General features: G+C 35.8%; 1 protein-coding gene across 1 annotated transcript in view; it reads right to left on the reverse strand.

Annotated features, from left to right (window-relative positions):
- Positions 1 to 19,075, reverse strand: part of MAP3K2 (mitogen-activated protein kinase kinase kinase 2) — a 67,981-nt gene that overhangs the window by 27,431 nt on the left and 21,475 nt on the right. The window contains exons 3-11 of the mRNA XM_017548413.2: positions 15,986 to 16,104; positions 14,776 to 14,816; positions 12,924 to 13,023; positions 7,745 to 7,858; positions 7,270 to 7,357; positions 3,356 to 3,486; positions 2,402 to 2,481; positions 878 to 945; positions 608 to 700 (exon numbers count right to left, since the gene is read on the reverse strand). Coding sequence (XP_017403902.1) covers positions 608 to 700; positions 878 to 945; positions 2,402 to 2,481; positions 3,356 to 3,486; positions 7,270 to 7,357; positions 7,745 to 7,858; positions 12,924 to 13,023; positions 14,776 to 14,816; positions 15,986 to 16,104 — 834 coding nt within the window. The remainder of the gene's footprint in view (positions 1 to 607; positions 701 to 877; positions 946 to 2,401; positions 2,482 to 3,355; positions 3,487 to 7,269; positions 7,358 to 7,744; positions 7,859 to 12,923; positions 13,024 to 14,775; positions 14,817 to 15,985; positions 16,105 to 19,075) is intronic.

Here is a 19,075-nt window from a genome sequence, read left to right on the forward strand (position 1 = left end):
AATCGCTTGAACATAAGAGGTGGAGGTTGCAGTGAGCAGAGATGATGCCACTGCACTCCAGCCTGGGTGATAGAGTGAGACTCTGTCTCGAGGAAAAAAAAAAAAGGAAAATTACACCTTTTTGGCCAGGTGCAGTGGCTCACACCTCTAATTCCAGCACTTTGAGAGGCTAATGCAGGAGGACTGCTTGAGCCCAACATTTCAAGACCAGCCTGGACAACATGACACTGTCTCTACAAAAAATTTTTTTTAATTAGCTGGGTGTGATGGCAAATGCCTGTAATGGCACACACCTGAACTCCGAAAGCTGAGGCAGGAAGATCACTTGAGTCCAGGAATTTGAAGTTAGTGAGCTACGATCATGCCACAGAACTCAAGCCTGGGCAACAAAGACCTTGTCTTTTAAAACAAAAATTTACTCCTTTTAAGGGATAGGCAAGTTTAAGTTGACATAAAGCCAAAATGCCAATTATACTTTTGTTATAACACAATTTCCTCATATTTTTCTAATGGTATTACACAGATAGGAGATTTTAAAACAATTTTGTATTTATTTTTATTGTTGAGATTTTTAACCATTCTTGTGGTCTAATTGCTAGAAACTTACCATCGTTATACTCTTGATGATGATATGAAACATGATACCTTCTCGGATATGTTCCTCCTTTTCCAAATTTCTCAAAGATAGGGTTATCATAGTCTGTTAAGACATATAAGATGGTTATCTTTTATTTAAAAAATAGTTAAATATTTCTAATGATGAAAAGCACATTTATAAATTTTTATTTGACTTTTCAAAAATATCCCCTCTCCCTTTCAGCCAAAACATTATCCAATCACATAAACATTTAAACATTTAGAACTTATAAAGTCTAACCTGAAAATTCCTGATGATTATCTGGGTAGCTCTGTGCCCTAGGCATTCGTGATTTTGGATAGCTCTCTCTATAAAGAGAAAATGTCACATTAAGTTTAGAGAAAGTATGTTAAGACATTTTTAAAAAATTTTTAAGCGATATCTGTATCTATCTGTGCCTCTCTGTATGTGTGTGTGTAAAGGAGCTCACTCTGAAAGGTTAGCATAACTGAAAAAGAGAAACTACACTAACTTGGTACATGTAGGCAAAGAGCCTGGCTTTTAAAATTAACTTTACAGTACAATGGAAGAATATTTTGGAATCACAGGTGTTCCTAAGCACTGTGTTTCAGTCCAAGCTCTGCCACTTAACTATGTAACCTTGGCAAATCACCTTTCTGCATCAACAAAAAGGAGATAATTTCCAACTAATCAAGTGTATATTAGTAAAGTGTCCACAATTGCAAATGGTGAGTACTCAAATATATCACTTTCTCATTACTACTTCCCTGAAATTCCTAAATGTCTACCTAGTATTATCTACTACCTCAAGTTATCTTTTCAGAATTTGCTTTCATAAAGCAATTCCAGAGAGGATTAAACTGACTGTGCTACAGGGTGACTACCAAGAATACTATCCTACTGAGACCAGGAGGGGGAGCACTTGTAACAAAAACTTCACATTTTGCAACTTCATCCTGCTCATATTCCTGAACAGCTTCTTCACAAAAGTACTTAGATTTTGAAATGACAGAAGTACTTAAATTTTTGACTACATGTACCAATGTGGCACAGTGGGCTACAATTACCAAGAATTTAAATTATTTCTAATCTGGTGCCAGAATGAACATAATCCTGAAATAACTCAGGAAATCTCCAAAACCAACATATTAATGTAAAAGTTGATGGCATTTTCATGAACATGGTTTTAAATGTAAATGTGCATAAATTCTAAGTTTGATTTGCCTTCAAACACGCAATTTTGTCAAGCAGGAATATTCAAACTATTATAATCAGATATCATTTTAATTAACAAAGACACTGAGTCCCATGAGGTAAAGGGATTTATCCACACTATGCAAAAAATCATCTGCCATTATTATACACAAGTACCAATTCTATTTCTCTGAATGTAGCACAAAAAAGTTACTGATAATCCAACATGCTATCTATATGAATATTTACCTATATCTATTATAAAAGAAAAACTACAATAAGCTGAGCATAGTGGCTCATATGTGTAATCCCAGCCCTTTAGGAGGCCAAGGCAGGAGGTCTGCTTGAGCCCAGGAGTCCAAGATCAGCCTAGGTAACAAAGTGAGACCCCATCTCCACAAATAGTAGAAACAATTTAGCCAGATGTGATATAAATAGCAAATGCCTGTGGTTCTAGCTCCTTGGGAGTCGGAGGTGGGCGGGCTGATCGAGCCCAGGAGGTCAAGGCTGCAGTAAACCATGTTCACATCATTTGCTCCAGCCTGGGTAACAGCAAAACTGTGTCTTAAATAAGCAAACAAAACCCCCCAAAACTACAATAAACATTACCCATCCAAAGGACTATCAAGTGATGGACAACTTCCTGAGCCAGAATTTTCAGGACTGCTTAAAGATAATGGATCCAGCATCTAGGAAGAAAAGGAGTTCTACCATGATTCAGTTTGACATAACCAAAAGTTACTTACTAAAAAATCCTGCCTTAATGAGACATACTTCATGTAACATAAAATGCATCCATTTAAACTATACAAGTCAAGGCTTTTAGAATACTGAGAGCCGTGCAACCCTCACTCACCACAATTTTAGAACAATTCCATAATCAATAGTGGTCACTCTCCAGAGTTACTCATTTTCAAATGTCCCTTGTAAGCAAGCCACGACTTCAAAATTTCCTAAGAAAAAAATATTCTTTCTCTATAGACTATTGACTAAATAATTAAAAGCTAAAATATTTCATATTATTTTGCTTACTGAAAACTGAACATGGACCCACCCAAACAGAAACTAATGACACTATGCTTGTTACGTTATTAGAAAATGTAAACTATCACAATAGTGTGAACATATAATGCAGTGCAATGTTAAGGGAATAACAGCAACTCCATGAAAACGTTTTAATACTACAAAACTGAAGTATTTTTTAAATGTTTCAGAAAGTTCACAAACCTCAGTTTCACAAAGTTAAATATTTGTAGTTTCACTCTTTTTCAAATATTTTTAAAAATCTGGATGTTAATCACAGAATTACAAAGCAAATGCATTATCATTCACTCACTGTCATTCATTCACTTATTGAGCAATATAAGAAAACCAGCTGTATTCCAGCTTTCTTTATACAGGCACATGTAAATTAACAGGTATTTTTTCTATTTTGTTCAGTTAAGAAGATACGTGATTACAGAAGAGATAATACACACACACACACCCAGTCACCAACCAATCACACTGACCCTGACAACATCTCTTTAAATTACATTTTTAAAAAATCAAACTTTTGCTTACTTGGTCCATGCTCTCTGGAATGAACTCTCCTTCACTGTTGATACTAGTGAATGACCCATTCCGGGCAACCTGGTGTAATTCATCTGGAATGTATCCTGGGGGAGGAGAACTTCTATCTCTACTAGTAGGACCTCAAGGAAGAAAAATAATTTAATTTATAACTATAGGCAAGGAAATCAAATTTTGTTTTAAATAGGCTATATTTCTGAATTATATCAATAATTTTAGCAAACAAAAGTTCAACTTTTATTAACACTTATCAGAACATTCATTTGTAAATCTTCAAATGGTTTTATACCCTTTGTAAATTCGCACCGTTCCATAGTTATTAACCTTATCATAATATTAATTTATACTCAATAGGTAGTATGGTATTCTGACTGCTGATGGGATGACAGTACACTATAGATTTCTAGCATTAAAATAGTTTATTCAAGTAATCACATTTCTTATGAGACAATAACCCACTTTATTTTACTTGGTTCTGTGGAAATGATGCTATATTTATTAGTACAGTATCTTACATTTCCTCATAGTTTTTTGAAATTAAATTATAAAACAGATATAGGAAAGTGAGCAACTACATTCTGGTCCAATTTAAAGCAAAAAAGGTTTTAGCCTTATGTAAAGGAGTCACTGTGAGTATATGCAAGCATCTGATAGGGAGAAAGAGCAAAATGATTACCAAGACACGTGCATAAACGAGAGTACTGTCTATACCTGTCTGTAAAATGATTAGGAGCTTAATTTGTGTCAGGATTGATTTAGGCGTCATAACAACTATAGCCACAATAATCATTTTGGTTCCTAATATTTTTATTTCTTCCATATACCCGTGCTTACAAAAGAAGACCAATATAATCAATTACTAAAAGGAGACAGAAAAAAAAAAAAAAAAAAAAAAAAGGCTATGAAAATTTCATCTGCCTACTTGACAACCCATTTTTCTCAGTGATGGTTGAGATCTGTTTATCAGCATATTCTCCTAACCTAAAGGAGTATTTTCTCTAACTCCCTTTTACAAAAACAAAGAGAATAGCTGCCAACATATAAGAAAAAAAGATAATGGTCATATCTAGCAAAGCCACTCAAAGTTTAAAGCAGTGCCAATAAAAGACTACTAATTCTTTTTTTTTTTTTTTTTTTTTTGAGGCGGAGTCTCACTCTGTTGCCCAGGCTGGAGTGCAGCGGTGCGATCTCAGCATATTGCAACATCTACCTCCTGGGCTCAGGTGATTCTTCTGCCTCAGCCTCCCCAGTAGCTGGGACTACAAGCACATGCGACCATGCTCAGCTAATTTTTGTGTGCGTGTGTTTCTTCTTTTTTCTTTTTTTTTTTTTTAAGTAGAGATGGGGTTTCACCATCTTGGCCTGGCTGGTGGTCGAACTCCTGACCTTGTGATCCACCCACCTTGGCCTCCCAAAGTGCTGGGATTACAGATGTGAGCCACAGCACTCAGCCAAAGACCACTAATTCTATACTTAACAATTTCCAATTTCTTCTTATGTTGGAGCTGACATCAAACAAGAATATTTATTAGAATAAGACAGTCAATGTAATTTTAATTTAAAATATATTTAAAACATCAATTTAACTAGTGCATTTAGCTTGTTCTGTTGAACGCAACTAAAGTAAACCCCAGCACTTTGGGAGGCCAAGGTGGGCAGATCACCTGAGGTCAGGAATTCGAGACTAGCCTGGCCAACATGGTGAAACCCCATCTCTACTAAAAATACAAAAATTAGCCAAGCATGATGGCAGGTGCCTATAATCTCAGTTATTCGAGAGGCTGAGGCAGGAGAATCGCTTGAACCCAGGAGGCAGAGGTTACAGGAAGCCAAGATTGTGCCACTGCACTCCAGCCTGAGACTCTGTCTCAAAAAATGAAATAAAATAATTAGTAACTTTTTTTCTTTAAAATGACAAGTACTATAATGTAATAAGACATGGGGATAAAGAAAGAAACGTACAACAAATAGTACTCATGCTTTCGAGTTTATAAAGTAAAATGTACAAGTGTTCTCTCAATTTACTGCTACAACAATCCCATGATTTAAAGATGAAGACACATTTACCGGTCTCAGGTTCATCAGAGAGCTGAAATTTGAATTTGGGTATTTCAAATGTTCTTTCACTAAATTTTAAAATTATATCAAAATATATCTGAATGAAAAGGACAAGCCATTTGTATTTTGTGTATTATCTCTGCTGCTCGAATTTCTGCATTCCTGAAACCCAAAGTAGGACTTAAGTAAGACAGACACTTAGAAGAGAATGGTCATAAAATAGCTGCTTCTGGGAACCAAAAGAAAACATGAATAATGTGTATTTTTTTTTGTGGTTCACATGCCAATTCAAGTTTTCCTTTCATTATCAACAATCCTCTTCCGTTACTAGTCTTTTTTAGATTCCCAACCACATTAGACCCACTCTCCTGCTTCCTCCTATTCTTCCTGTTGCTCCTCCTCTTATACTTTTCTCTTTTTTTTTTTTTTTTTTTTTTTTTTTTTTTTTTTTTTTTTTTTTTTTTTTTTTTTTTTTTTTTTTGAGACGGAGTTTCGCTCTTGTTACCCAGGCTGGAGTGCAATGGCGCGATCTCGGCTCACCGCAACCTCCGCCTCCTGGGTTCAGGCAATTCTCCTGCCTCAGCCTCCTGAGTAGCTGGGATTACAGGCATGCGCCACCATGCCCAGCTAATTTTTTGTAGTTTTAGTAGAGACGGGGTTCACCGTGTTGACCAGGATGGTCTCGATCTCTTGACCTTGTGATCCACCCGCCTCGGCCTCCCAAAGTGCTGGGATTACAGGCTTGAGCCACCGCGCCCGGCCCTATACTTTTCTCTTTTAAATCCGCCCCCATACATGTTTTCACACTATCTTTAATGGCCATACTCACTCCCTCTGTGTAAGAACATTTATACCAGTGGTTTTTTGAAAAAATGTAATGCTTTTATCAAATAAAAATGTAGATTATTAATGTTTCATACAAACTGAAGAACACAGAGAACTGGAGAGTTTAGAGTACCTGTGCCCATCTCATGGTGCATGAATAAAGCCTCCTTAAAAAATAGCATGTAGGATCCTTATTTCTTTATATCATAAGCTTAATTATAATAATTATTAATGGCAAATGAAAATGAATACTAATAAATAATAAAGCATAATATAAAACTCCTTAGTATCTTTATTTTGACAGCATTCTTAGCAATCACTAAAATCCTAGAGAAAGGCTTGTGAATTTATAATCTAGTCTATTAATTTTAATATATAATTTGTTCTTTTAATTTTTTTCCTCCATTCTATTTGTACAATTAAAACTTCTTTTTTTTTTTTTTGAGATGGAGTCTTGCTCTGCTGCCAGGCTGGAGTGCAGTGGAGTGATCTCCACTCACTGCAACCTCCGCCTCCTGGGTTCAAGCCATTTTCCTGCGTTCAAGCCATTTTCCTGGGTTCCTGCCTCAGCCTCCCAAGTAGCTGGGACTACAGGCACGTCACCACACCCAGCTAATGTTTGTATTTTTAATAGAGTTGGGGTTTCACCATGTTGGCCATGATGGTCTCGATCTCTTGACCTTGTGATCCACCTGCCTTGGCCTTCTAAAGTGCTGGGATTACAGGCGTGAGCCACCTCACCCAGCCTACAACCTATTTAAAGTTTTATTTGAATTTGTTAACATTAAAATACCCTAAGCATGTAACAAAGAATTTAAACCGGACATTACTAACCCTGTAAACTTGAATATCCAAGGGACATCAAATACTAGAATGTATTTTAATTTACATAAATTACAGGAAGTATAGAAAAAGAATATTATTTATCACAAATATGTTTAGGTGCTGCACTACATCAAACGATAGAGAAGAAACTGAGAACTCACTCATTTCGTAATTCAGACACTAGTTTTCTTTCTTACCTATTATAGAAAGCCGTTTTTTCCTCTCTGCTACTGACACAGTATTGTCCAAATCTTCTAGTGATGGCAATGGCTCTAAATTAGTAGCCTACGAAGGAGAAAAGACAATTAACATTATTCTTCCTCCCTGGGGCTTTAAAAAGAATCCTCTCCCTTACCAAGTACGAACTATTTTATATTGTTTGTGGGCCTTAATCAAATCCTCTCTCTCTGAAATTTTAATTCTAACATAATTCTTCCTAAGTTGCCAGCTTCTATTAGCTTCATATGTACAATATATTATACTTATTTATAACTATGACTATGCGGTTTTGAGGAGCAAGGATATTAAAGTATAGTAAGTAAAGGATGAAAGTTTACATTTAATCATAATGAAAATATTATAATGGTTACAGAATATAACTATGCTTCATATATTAACTTTTATAAGCATAAGTCCTATAATTCTTACTGAAAAAAATATCCCAAGTCATACCTGTGTACTTCCATTTATTACAAGTAATATCTTGAGGCTCTTCATATGAATACTACGATCCAGCAGTTCCACAGCTTTGTCCAAGTCATCTTGAGTAGTTAATGGAATTACCAACTAAAAACAAACATAGGGAATCATTCAGCTATCTCACCAGGTCAAGTTCTTCCACTAGCCCCTCCACTACTAAGGAATTACAAATGTCAAAATACCTTGCTCTTTCATTTGTTACTATGATGAAAGTCTAAATGTGCATGTGCAGATTGCTTTGCTCTCCTCATTCTACCACCACTAAAATCTTAGAATGAACATGGATGTTTTTAAATTTTGCTTTATTAATCATTACATTCTTCTAGAAAATAATGTTTAAAGATTAACTTTCTAGAATATTTCCATAATGTTGCTAAATTTGTTATAGTATATTCGCCCCTCAATAGCATAAAGGAGTACAGACAGAGACCATATGAAATAAAGTTACTACTTTTCTTCTGTGTAGATCAAACTCATTTCTTTTTTCAATAGTAACCACAAATTTGCACTCTTAGCTGGTATGCTCTTCAACATACCAACATCCTAAGCACCTGCCATGGAGGACAGCTGCTATGGAGGGGTACCGCTAGTAACATATCTGCAATCTACAGCCCACCTGGGGTTCTTCTCTCTGAGCCTGGTGACCTGACCACTATACCCTAAAACAAATAAACTAATGAGTTAACCATTCCATAGTAAAGCCTGAATGTGGAATCTGCTTTCATTAGTCCTCTCATGCAGCAGATGTTATAGAGGACAAAAGCACCTAAGAGTTCTATGAGAAAAAGCATAAATTCATACAGTTTAAAAAAATAAAAATATCTGTTACTTTCTTAAAAAGTAAATTCCATTTCACTGAAGGAGGGACAGAATAAAAACAAGTGAACATATTCTGCACTTGTTAACTGGCTCTACTTAGCACAATATATGAGCCATTCAAATGTAAGGCTGAATTAGTTTGGGGTCTTCTACAGTATTCTTTGAGGACAAGGACTCCCCTCCCCCCCACACCAGCAATGAGCAAAGAGCAGACACATGATAAATGCTGTTTAATAAATATCACAGTGGTAAAAGCTCAATCTGAACCCAAACCCAAAAGCTGGCATGGTGTGTGTTCATTCTGCAGACTTCTTTATGAAAAAAGTCCCTGGGGTTCTGGTTTTTTTGTTTTGAGATGGAGTCTCACTGTCACCCAGGGTGGACAGTGGCAATCTCACTCAGCACACTGCAAACTGCCTTCTGGGTTTAAGTGATTTTCCTGCCTCAGCCTCCCCAGTAGCTGGGATTGCAGGCATGCACCACCACAAGCGGCTAATTTTTCTATTTTAGCGAAGGACGTGGTTTCACCATGTTGACCAGACTGGTCTCAAATTCCTGACCTCAAATGATCTGCTTGTTTGGGCCTCCCAAAGTGCTGGGATTATAGGCGTGAGCCACTGTGCCTGGCCAAAAAAGTCCTTGCTTTAAGAAAGGCTGCCAGACATGAATACAAAGGATTCATGTGTATTCCATCAGACAATCTACTTGCACTTACTTACTCTGCACTTAGAACATATTGTTTGTAGGTAATTTTGTATTACTCTAAGTTACTAACTGGGCTCTATTTGCTCTATGAGAATTTTTTTCTAATAAAATACAATTATTAACTGTTTGGTATCAAAGAACAAGCCTGATCTACCTATCTACTTAAATACATTTCTATTTCCCACCAATTATGAAACATATTGGTATATCTTGCTTCTATCTTCAATAGTCTATTACTTTTTAAGCAGGAAAATTTTAAAGCAATGATAAAGACTGTTCTACCAATTTTCCATCTGAACACTTACTTTTGCCATACATTTATAACTGGATTGCTTACTTCTCCAAGATACTGCTGCTTTTTGGGGGGAAAAGCCACTAAGTCAAATGACAGAAAAAAAAAAAAAAATGAACAAATGATTCTGCTCTTCTTCAGTTTGCTGCTCTAAAATGTAATATCCTGGAGGAGTGCCTGGTGCAGCAGCTTAGACATTGCCTACAGACCTAATATGTTCCCGCCTATGATCTAAGGTCACCTATTACAAACTAAAATGAGGACTAAGAGTCAGGAACAAGTCCCAAGTTATTTACATTATACTAAAGAAATCAGAGAATGTTTCCTTGCTTGGTGAATTCACTTCCTTCTCATTCACGAAATCGATCTTCCTCTGGCTTCTTTTTGATAAATCAGTTGTTTGTTGATATAAATCCTTTCTAGAAAGGAAACTTAAAATTGAGTTCAAGAACATATTAACTGAAATCTTAAAGAATTGAATTATCTTCCTGACTTTACATAGTGAAGTATGAAAAGAGCCATTAAACGCTTCTCCAGGCCGGACGCAGTGGCTCATGCCTGTAATCTCAGCACTTTGGGAGGCTGAGGTATGCCGACTGCTTAAGCCCAGGAGTTCAAGACCAGCCTGGGCAACATGGTGAAACTGCATCTCTACAAAAAATGCAAAAATTAACAAGGTATGGTAGTGCATGTCTGTAGTCCCAGCTACTTAGGAGGCTGAAGGGGGAAAACTGATTGAGCTGGAGAGGTTGAGGCTGCAGTGAGCCATGATTGTGCCACTGCACTCCAGCCTGGGCGACAGGACAAGATGCTGTCTCAAAAAAAAAACAAAAACAAAACACAAAACAAAACAAAACAAAGGAAAAAAATTCCTGCTCTACTCATCTAAAATGTATCTAAAATGGAAATGATCTTAGAAAATCCTAACTTGGCCTGAACACCCCTACACCCAACCCCCATGACAACACCCCCCCCCATGACCACACATACACACATACACACATACACACACACACACACACACACACACACACACACAAACACACCCTACACACCTTATTAGAGAGGCCAAACTAACAAATTCTAACAATCCCAGCTTTTATTTCCAGCTTAAATTTCCACAACATTTCAATTCTGCCAACTAGAAGCTTACAGAGTAATAGTTCACTTTGAACAGAGAAGTTAATATTACACTAGAAAAAAATATTTATAGAAGTGGAATAGCATGCAGTAAAAATTATTTTTTTGCTTATCCACATGTCCATAAAACTAAGATTTTCCTTAGTAACCCCAATGTTGAAGATCATCCATTTGGTTTGGGACAATATGTCAAGATATGAATCAGGACATGGTTCACTCACAGAATCTCAGGGTTACAAGAAATCTTAAATGTAATCTTATCCTAATGCCACCTCTATCACATTCCTGCCGGAGGCCACCAAATATAATGGCAGAACCACTCACAGAAGTCCTTCAGTAAGCATGAGAAAAACAAACTAAAATAAACTAAAAATAGAGCAATTTTCCAATTTTTAGAAAATGGGAAAGGGTTCTTAAAAATACAGATCAGGCCAGGCATGGGGGCTCACATCTGTAATCCCAGCACTTTGGGAGGCCGAGGCAGGTGGATCACCTGAGCTCAGGAGTTTGAGACCAGCCTGGGCAACATGATGAAACCCCGTCTCTACCAAAAATACAAAAATTACCCAGGCACAGTGGCACCCTCCTGTAGTCCCAGCTACTCAGGAGGCTGAGGTGGGAGGATCGTGTGAGCCCTGGGAGGTGAAGGTTGCAGTGAGGTGAGATCGGGCCACTGCATTCCAACTTGGGTAACAGAGTGAAACCTCATCTCAAAAAAAAATAAATAAATAAAAATCAGTTAGCTTGATGTCAATCCTCGAGTAAACCCCAGAAAAAAAATTACATAGCAAACTGGGAGAAATCATTAAAAAACAACAACAAACAAACAAACAAAAAAACCCAGCAATTTTTAGGAGCTGGCATAGGTATAACACGAACAAATTATGTCACACTAACCTTTTTCTTGATAGACCTACTAGCCTAGTAGATAAAGACAATATTACAGTGTTAATGTATCTTAGCATTTCAAAGTTTTGAAAGTTTTCAATAATACAATTTTAGAATAAAGAAAACAAGATATACCAAGGTTCCCCTAGAATCATCCTATGGGATAATGATTCAAGTTCAAGACATTTTTTAAAAATTTATTCTCTTTTGTTCAGACAACTCTTGTCACACAGGCTGGAGTGCAGTGGTGCAATCATAGCTCACTATACCCTCAAATTCCTGGGCTCAAGCTATCCTCCCACCTCAGATCCCCCTGCCTCAGCCTCCCGAGTAGCTGGGACTACAGGTGTATGCCATCACACTCAGATAATTTTACTTTTTTGCAGAGATGGTGCCTTGCTATTTTGCCCAGGCTAGTCTTGAACTCCTGGCCTCAGGTGATCCTCCTGCTCTGACCTCCCCAAGTGCTATAATTATAGGCATGAGTCTGCCCTTTATTCTTCATCACAATACTTTATACATTTCTTTCAAAGAACTTTGTATATTGAAACAACTCATTTATTAATGGTTTGCTTGTACCACAAGTCTGTAAGGTCTACTCCATGAGATGCTGTTAACTTATAAATTATAGCATTATGCCTAAAAAATTAACACATATTTTCTGAATATAAAAAGCAAATTCACCTAATTACTAATTATTAACTATATTGCCCTATAAATTTTAAGATCACAAGATCCTGATATCTCACAGAATATCAAGAACTAAAGAAACTTCAGAGATCATTGAATCCAATCCTAAGTTTACAGAACATTAAAAAGGGTTTCTCCACAACACAGAGCTCCTCACTGCTAGAGCAAGCCTTTAAGATCATATGCACTGATTCTCAAACATAATAATCTAATTGATCCCTAACCAACACTAAAATAATCCTTTAAGTTTTAACTCAACTGTTTAACTACCAAAGCTCTGTCATCTGTAGCCAAGAGTAGAGTATGAGAGGAAAAGACAGTTCATCAATAAAGTACACAAAATATAAACAAAACATAAACAAGCAACAAAATTCCAAGTAATACATATATTTCCCCCTATAATAAACCCTCAATTATTTGCATAGTAGCACCTCTATTATTTTCCATAATGAAATAAATCCATTTTAGTCAGTTAAAATTTACTTATGATGTTTTCTTCTTCTGACATACCATACTTATCAATCCCTAAATAAAAACACAAGTCTTAAAAGTAGTCTCTTAAACGAACACATTACTTTTCAAGATAAGACCTACTAAAGTAAAACAGTACATGTTTACCTCGTTATTGGTATAATGTAGATCCATAGGCTGTCCAAAGGCAATTTTAGCTTTAGATCTCAGCTCTTCCAGTTTAACTGGTCTGGGGAACTGAAGGATTCTACACAAACACAATTTTAAGATTTTATTTTCGTAGGCAAAGTTAAACAATAAACCTGCAACAGTTACCTCCTTTTAGAAAGATACAAAATTAACTAAAATCTATGTAAATATTCACTTTACTTAAATATTATGACAGATGATTTTTTATCACAGGCACAAATTTTCAACACAAAGTTAAAAAAAACTATGAAGTTTGTTTTATCCTAATACAAATTTTAAAAAGGAAATTCTCAAAATTTTCTACAGTTTTTAATTTCCACTGAAACTACCATATGAATGTTAAAGAGCAATGCAAAATGTCCATTGAGGAAAGTGATTAAACTTAACTATATAACATCTGTATGACAGAATGCAATGAAACTGTTAAAGAAGAAAGTTGTTCTCCAGGGATTCAAATTTTGATTTCTGTATCCTTATCAACTCAACATTTTTGGGTGCATGCATCATGTAGGCATACTTCATATATATATATATATTAAATTATTATTATTTTTTTAAACAGAGTCTTGCTCTGCTGCCCAGGCTGGAGTGCAGTGGCACAATCCCAGCTCACTGCAACCTCCACCTCCTGGGTTCAAGTGATTCTCCTGCCTTAGCCTCCCTAGCAGCTGGGATTACAGGCACACACCACCATACCCTGCTAATTTTTTTTTTGTATTTATAATAGAGACAGGGTTTCACCATGTTGGCCAGGTTGGTCTCAAACTCCTGATCTCCAGGTGATCTGCCCACCTTGGCCTCCCAAAGTGCTGCGATTACAGGCATGAGCCACCACACCCGGCCTAGTATTTTTTAAACATTAAAATTCCAATGTTTTCTTTCTATTTCCCAAAGGACTGGCCTGTGCTGCCCCTAGAGAGCATGCACCTAAACCTTGAAGACCATCAATATCACCCTGTAAGTCCCGCAAGGAAAGAGACATGTCTGCTTTGCTCCCTTTATTCCTTCAGGGCCTAGCATATACTAAGTACTCAACAAATAATGCTGAATGAATGAAAAAATTTAGAAAATATTCATAAAAGAATCTTAAATCATTTTAGGAAAGCAGATTGGACAGTTCCATGGTTTATTTGGTATATTCCAGTTTTAAACATTTCTATGTAAAATATGTTTGTGAGCCACTTTAAAATCCTTAAAACTGTTAGGCTTTTCACTGCATTCATTTCATGAGGCATTAATAGCAGAAATGAAATTCTGTTTTTCTTAACTCCTATTAGATCCTGTGAGCAATTTTGTTGTCAACTACGACCCTATCATTTGTGCACAGAGATACAGATACCAAGTAGAAGGCTAGGTTTACATCTCTGCTAAATAATTTACAGCCACCAGTCCAATTCACTTTCCTCAACATTACTAACGACATACATGTCACAGCACTGAGGTCTCTTGAGAAAGATCAGAATTGTGAATCTTAAGCTCATATATATAAATGCTATATAGTATCTGGAGGGATGAAACCATTGTAAGAAAAAATATATTTAATTTTCCCTGGGTGGAAATGACAATATTTAAAAGCTGTATTAAGCAGTGACCTTTAAAGACATTAATCATTTCTAATGTTTAGCCTGAATTTTGACATATTTTATCTATCTTAAGTGTAAGGACATTACCCACATTCCCAAGGACTACTCTATTCTCAATTTGTAAGCCATGAAACTTCATTCAAATCTGAAAAGAACCTTTCAAAAGCTTAATTACCATACACATTTGATTAAATCAATTAACAAACAGGTAACGTTTCCTTCCTTACCTTTTTTCTCCTCTATGTTCAAATTTGACTCGGACATCATTCTGTAATGAAATGACAAATCAGTCTTTCAGAGTTAGACAAATCATTTAGAGATTAGATAAAATTTCTATAATTTGTAAATCATTTTTTTAAAAGCCATTCATTTAAAATAGAGCAGGCAGGGAGGGAAGTTTCAATTTCTGTACCAGCATAATCAATTGATAGTGTCTGCTAAAAAGTTGAGAATTATGTTGCTGAATCTGGGTGCAACAGGAAAAAAACCAAGATCTATTACAGAAGGTACCAGGAGTATGAGATATTTGCTGATCTTGTTATGGCAAATACAGATTATATTTTTATGTGTCATGCTGAGTATCCCAAACTAATTTCATTTACCAGAATAAAATCATCCTCATTTCTAAACATCCAGAATAGATTATTTGAAGAACAACAACAACAACAAAAAAAACCAATTTGCTTAATGGCTTGAAAAATGGATAAAATGTCAGCTTTGGAGAACAGTTACCACATTAAATAAAATGCTACATTATTTTTTCTGGGAAGGGGTCAGCCTTGGCTGCAGAATGCTACCATTCTTTATAAACACATACTTAAAAAATTTTTCTTTTAACTTTTATTTTCAGTTCAGGGGTATATGTGCAAGATTCTTACACAGGTAAACTCATGTCATGGGGGTTGTTTATACAGATTATTTAACCACCGAGGTATTAAGCCTAGTACACATTAGTTATTTTTCCTGACTCTCTACCTACTCCCACCCACCACCCTCCAGTAGGCCCCAGTGTGTGTTGTTCCCCTCGATGTCTCCACGTGTTCTCATTAGTTACCTTACACTTATAAGTGAGAACATGGGGTATTTGGTTTTCTGTTCCTGCATTAGTTTGCTAAGGATAATGGCCTCCAGTTCCATCCATGTTCCTGAAAGAACATGATCTTGTTCTTTTTTATGGCCACATAAAATTCCATGGTGTATATGTACCACATTCCCTTTGTCCAGTCTACCACTGATGGGCATTTAGGTTGATTACATGACTTCGCTATTGTTAATAGATGAACACACACTCTTACAGGAAAACGTATAACAAACACAAAGAAAATACTTGGCTTGAAAGTATAAAAGCTGAACATATTAAACAAGTCCTCCATAACATTAGGATATTAAAAGAAACTAATTCATAGAAATACAAAATACACTTATTAAAATAAATACCTGTTTTTTTGGTGATGAAGATTTTGCTTTTCTGGTTTCCTGCAAGGATAATGCTGGTCGACTGGCCTTATGAAGGACAGCCAAATCTTGCATGATTGAGTTCAAAGCTTGCTGATCATCTAGGTAATTTGGAAATAACACATATATAGAGTTATAATTGTGACATATATATCAACATGTATAGACATCAAAAAAAATTTATAATAAAATTTAATGTACAGAATATATTAATTTAATGCCAAAATGCATCTAGAGTATTTTTAATGCCTACAATTTTGGTAAAATAAAATTGCACTAGACTCAAGCTCTAGCATTAGTCTACACATGAGACACTTACAGACAAGATGAAGTCATTCTGATTCTTCCAATGATTTAAATTCCTAGAATAAAGTCAAAACTGCCCTGTTATAACAAATTCTTTTCTATGACTTGCAAACAAAACATCAAGACATCTAAAACCTTTAAAAAAGCAACTAGGGAAAAAATAACTCCACATAAATATGATTATTTAGCTTTTATATTCAAAATACAGACTTCATTTTTGAAGGTTTTTTTTCTTTCATCAACACTTAAGAGTCAGAACCAAAGAAAAGCTTCACCTGTGGATACTGGCCTACCGTATTTGAAAATGCTCTCAAACTTCTTCACCATAAGGTTTGACAAGACTAAAAACAGACTATTTATAGATCTTGGCCAGTAACAACGTAAGAAAATTCCATTCTTTAGAAAAAGTACCAAGTCTATAAAACTGAGAGAAAGGATCATGAACTTGAACTTTTAGACTCTTCCAAATATACAAAGATTTCCTTCTGAGACTCAAAGCGTGTGCCTTCCAGTAATGCCAACTATAAGCTCTCTAGAAGACTTCAGGGACAATTTACTTATTTTCACTAGTAAATCAAAACTACTAATGATAATCACAAACAGTAATAAAGGATTCATGAGACTTTATAGTTTACACTTTAAAATGTAACCATTTTGGTGAGCATTAACTTACGTTCTTGGAATAATAAAAATTAAAATATGCCCTATCCTATAAGGGAAATCACTAAAAATATTCTGACAATTCAATAGCCCTAACAGTCTCTCACACAAATAGCTGCCTTTTCTAATTCACTAATTTTTAATAACATTTAATATATTCTATTTTGTAGTGAAGTTATTTGCATATTACAATTTAAAAGTAATTGTTACAATGGTTTTATTATTGATTTTATTAATTAATATTTCCAGGTTAAAATAAAATTTTATAATCCTTCACTAAGTACTTTTTACAAAATCAAGTTATTTCATAATGGTAGCTTACCAAATAGGTAACCAAGCCAATCAGGTACAGTATAATCACAATAGATGTACCATCAATAAACTCAGAAGGATCTCAACTAGAATAAAAACATTTGATGTGAACTTCTTTAAAAAGGTAAATCCTTAGCCAGGCGTGGTGGCTCATGCCTGTAATCCCAGCACTTTGGGAGGCCAAGGCCAGTGGATCACAAGGTCAGGAATTTGAGACCAGCCTGGCCAATATGGTGAAATACTGTCTCTACTAAAAATATAAAAATTAGCCGGGCATGGTGGTGAGTGCCTGTAGTCCCAGCTACTCAGGAGAATGAGGCAAGAGAATCGCTTGAACCCAGGAGGCAGGGGTCACAGTGAACTGAGATTGCACCACTGCACTGCAGTCTGGGTAACAAAGCAAGACTCCGTCTCAAAAAATAAAATAAAATAAAATAAAAATAAAAATAAATAAGGTAAATCCTTAATTCTATACTAGGGATAGAACTCTAATTCTTTTTTATTTTTCTGTAGAGATGGGGTCTCACTATGACGTTGCCCAGGCTGGTCCTGAACTCCTGGGCTCAAGCGATCCTCCCACCTTGGCCTCACAAAGTCGGAACTCTAATTTTTAAAAATATCTACGTTGTTCCAAGTATTTTATTAGAGAAAACCTAAACATCTGAATTTAAACAATTTTATGTGGTTAATATTACAATGCCAAAATAAATGCCTTGGGGAGGGCCTTTGGCTAAAATAGATTATCGCATTTATATATACTCTTATTTTTATTGTCGTTGTTGAGACAGAGTCTTGTTGCCCAGGCTGGAGTACAATGATGTGATCTTTGCTCACTACAACCTCCGCCTCCAGGGTTCAAGCAGTTCTCCTGTCTCAGCCTCCCAAGCAGCTAAGATTACAGACATATGCCACCAAGCCCAGATAATTTTTATATTTTCAGTAGAGGTGGTGTTTCGCCATGTCAGCCAGGTTGGTCTCAAACTCCTGACCTTAAGTGATCTGCCCGCCTGGGCCTTCCAAAGTGCTGCGATTTCATATGTGACCCACCATGCCCGGCCAATATTTATATATACTGATTTCTTTTTTTTTTTTTTTTTTTTTTTTGAGACGGAGTTTCGCTGTTGTTACCCAGGCTGGAGTGCAATGGCACGATCTTGGCTCACCGCAACCTCCGCCTCCCGGGTTCAGGCAATTCTCCTGCCTCAGCCGGGACTACAGGCATGCGCCACCATGCCCAGCCAATTTTTTGTATTTTTAGTAGAGACGGGGTTTCACCATGTTGACCAGGATGGTCTCGATCTCTTGACCTCGTGATCCACCCGCCTCAGCCTCCCAAAGTGCTGGGATTACAGGCGTGAGCCACCGCGCCCGGCTATATACTTATTTCTTTATTAAGAAAAATGAGAACAGAAAAACAAATAAGTATGGTTCTCTGTCACATATGTAAAAGAAGAGCAGGACCTGTTGAACAGAAGTTCCCATATTAGGAAGGTAACATACAAAACAAAGGGCAATTTAATTTGAAGAATTACTACTGGGTACTTATTCAAATAATTAATTATTATTTTATTCATTTTAAAATGTATTTTATATAATTTATATAAAATATACTTTCATATATAATATATACATATTTAATATAATTTATATAAAATTTATATAAATTTAATTACGTATTTAAATTACTTAAGTAATTTATTATATATTTTATATAAATTAAAAGATAATTTATTTAAATAAGTAAAATAAATACACAACTTATTTAAATAAATAACTTCAATAAGTACCCAGTAA

The sequence above is a fragment of the Cebus imitator genome, unplaced genomic scaffold (genome assembly GCF_001604975.1).
Source record: "Cebus imitator isolate Cc_AM_T3 unplaced genomic scaffold, Cebus_imitator-1.0 Scaffold207, whole genome shotgun sequence".
In the NCBI taxonomy this organism is placed as follows: Eukaryota; Metazoa; Chordata; class Mammalia; order Primates; family Cebidae; genus Cebus; species Cebus imitator.